Source organism: Limulus polyphemus, unplaced genomic scaffold, assembly GCF_000517525.1.
Source record: "Limulus polyphemus unplaced genomic scaffold, Limulus_polyphemus-2.1.2 Scaffold929, whole genome shotgun sequence".
NCBI lineage: Eukaryota > Metazoa > Arthropoda > Merostomata > Xiphosura > Limulidae > Limulus > Limulus polyphemus.
The window spans coordinates 131,509-133,907 of record NW_013666539.1 but is presented as its reverse complement, the minus strand read 5'-3'; the positions used below and the strand labels follow the sequence as shown (position 1 = coordinate 133,907).

Sequence of the window (2,399 nt, the reverse complement as noted above, 5' to 3'; positions counted from 1 at the left end):
ACACTTATTGTGAGTATGAACAGTGAATTATACACTTAATGTGAATTATAAACAGTGACTTATACACTTACTGTGAAGTGTGAACAGTGACTTATACACTCACTGTGAAGTGGGAAAAGTGACTTATACACTTATTGTGAGTATGAACAGTGAATTATACACTTAATGTGAATTATAAACAGTGACTTATACACTTACTGTGAAGAGTGAACAGTGACTTATACACTTACTGTGAAGTATAAACATTGGCATACACTTACTGTGAACACTGAAATATATACTTACTTCAAACAGTGAATTATAACTTACTGTGAAGTGTGAACACTGAAATATATACTTACTGCAAACAGTGAATTATAACTTACTGTGAAGTATGAACAGTGAAATATATACTTATTGTGAGTATGACGTTGTAACGTTGAAACATGTAGAGTCGTCAACTTTTTGAAGGCCAGGGATAGGCCCAAATAAAATGTTTTTAATTGTGTACCAGTTTAACGTTGAATATTGTTTATGATTTTAAAGTGATAATACTTATCACTAGACTTTATGTCATGCTGGTGGTGGTGTGTTTTTCTAAGTTCTTCAGTAAAGGAATTCCAAGAAATAATGTTGTAGCTTATGAGTCATATTAAGTTGTAGAGTATGTATTCTAACTACGTTCGTTATTTTTAAGATTTATTTTGGAGGGTAAAAATATTAATTTAGATTAACTAATAAAGTTTGTTATTCTTCTCTTACCGATGCTGTTTTCACATTCTACATGAAATTAGCTCAAGTCTAGTATTTATATTAACATATCTGTCACATGTTTAGAATCTCTTAGCTACAGCACTAAGTAAGTCATTATAGAGCTAACAGATGTTTTGTATCAACTGGTGGGACAGTAGCAAGTCTACGGAGTTAAAACACTAACATCCGGGGTTCGATTCTAAAGCGGTGGACACAACAGATAGTCCAATGTGGATTTGCTTTAAAAGCAAACAGGTATTTTGTAAGAGAGCATAACTTGGTTAGAGTTACACATTCGAACCTCTATTGAATGCAACACCGTTATACCAGATGCTTTGCAATAAAATTGATTTTTATTTATGTATTCACGATCTTCAAGTACCAGACGTTCACAAGAAGGTTCTACGTTCTATTCTCTTTTCTTCAGGCTCACTGTTGAACACGAGTTTCTTCGTAAAACCACGCCTAAATCTCCATAACAGAACACTACAAATTGCAAGCGTCCACGTAAGTATGTCGTGAGAGGTGAAATAAGTAAGTATGCCAAATACTTTAGTACAGTATGATAAATAGTGCAATGCTATACGCATCGTGGACTTTGAGAAGAAAATCCTGAAAAAGTTAGGATTTTTTTTTCAGTATTAATTTTTTCGGATTCATACTTATAAATTTAAATATCGAAAAAAAACCAGCAGTGCTTATAATATTGATGTGATTAATAAAGTGTGCACATTGCTTGGAATATGGTGTCGGTATTTTACAATTTCATAGATACTTTAAGCACACGTGAGTTGAACGACTATGTAACAATTTGTTTGTTTTGTTGAATTTCGTGCAAACATCCTAGAGGGTTATCTGCTCTAGCCGTCCCTGATCGAGAAGTGATAAACTGGAAGGAAGGCAGCTAGTTAACACCACCCACCGCCAACTCTCGGGCTACTATAACGCTTCCACAGCTAAAATGGCGAGCATGTTTGGATGGAAATCGAACCTGCGACCCGTAGATTGCAAGTCAAGCGCCCTAACCACCAGGTCTATGTCAGAGGCCCATACATTTCAGGTATAATCCCTACTTTTGACTACTGACCATAGGGAGGCCAAATAACCAACAGCTCCCTCCTGGAATCGAATAATTGGATTGACTGTCACTTTTACAAAGCTTCTACAGCTGTAAGGGTGAGGATAATTCAACAGCATAGCGTCTCGAACCTGAGACCTTCCATAACAGTTCAAAAAATGCCCTTTAAACTTTGTGCAATTACAACAAATTCGTACTAGTGTAAAATAATGCATATTTTGAATTTAGTGCAAATCTGTCGATAAAACCCATGATAGCATCAGCATCATTTAAATGATAACCAAACGACAAACTCAGACATGAATTGATTCTGTACATGACAGTTTATTGCAGTGTTGACTTGTGTGTCAAACATTTTGTGGATATGCTGTCCAACAAAAACGAATGTGCAACTGAACAACATAGGAGGCCTAAATAAATCGATGTAACATATAGCATCATAGTTAACTCACCGTTCTGTAACGGATTGACATATAGCATCATAGTTAACTCACCGTTCTGTAACGGATTGACATATAGCATCATAGTTAACTCACCGTTCTGTAACAGATTGACATATAGCATCATAGTTAACTCACCGTTCTGTAAC

General features: G+C 35.4%; 1 protein-coding gene across 1 annotated transcript in view; it reads left to right on the top strand.

The window, feature by feature from the left end:
• Positions 1-2,399, top strand: part of LOC111086216 (glutamate receptor ionotropic, delta-1-like) — a 44,458-nt gene that overhangs the window by 5,757 nt on the left and 36,302 nt on the right. The window contains exon 2 of the mRNA XM_022388165.1: positions 1,160-1,239. Coding sequence (XP_022243873.1) covers positions 1,160-1,239 — 80 coding nt within the window. The remainder of the gene's footprint in view (positions 1-1,159; positions 1,240-2,399) is intronic.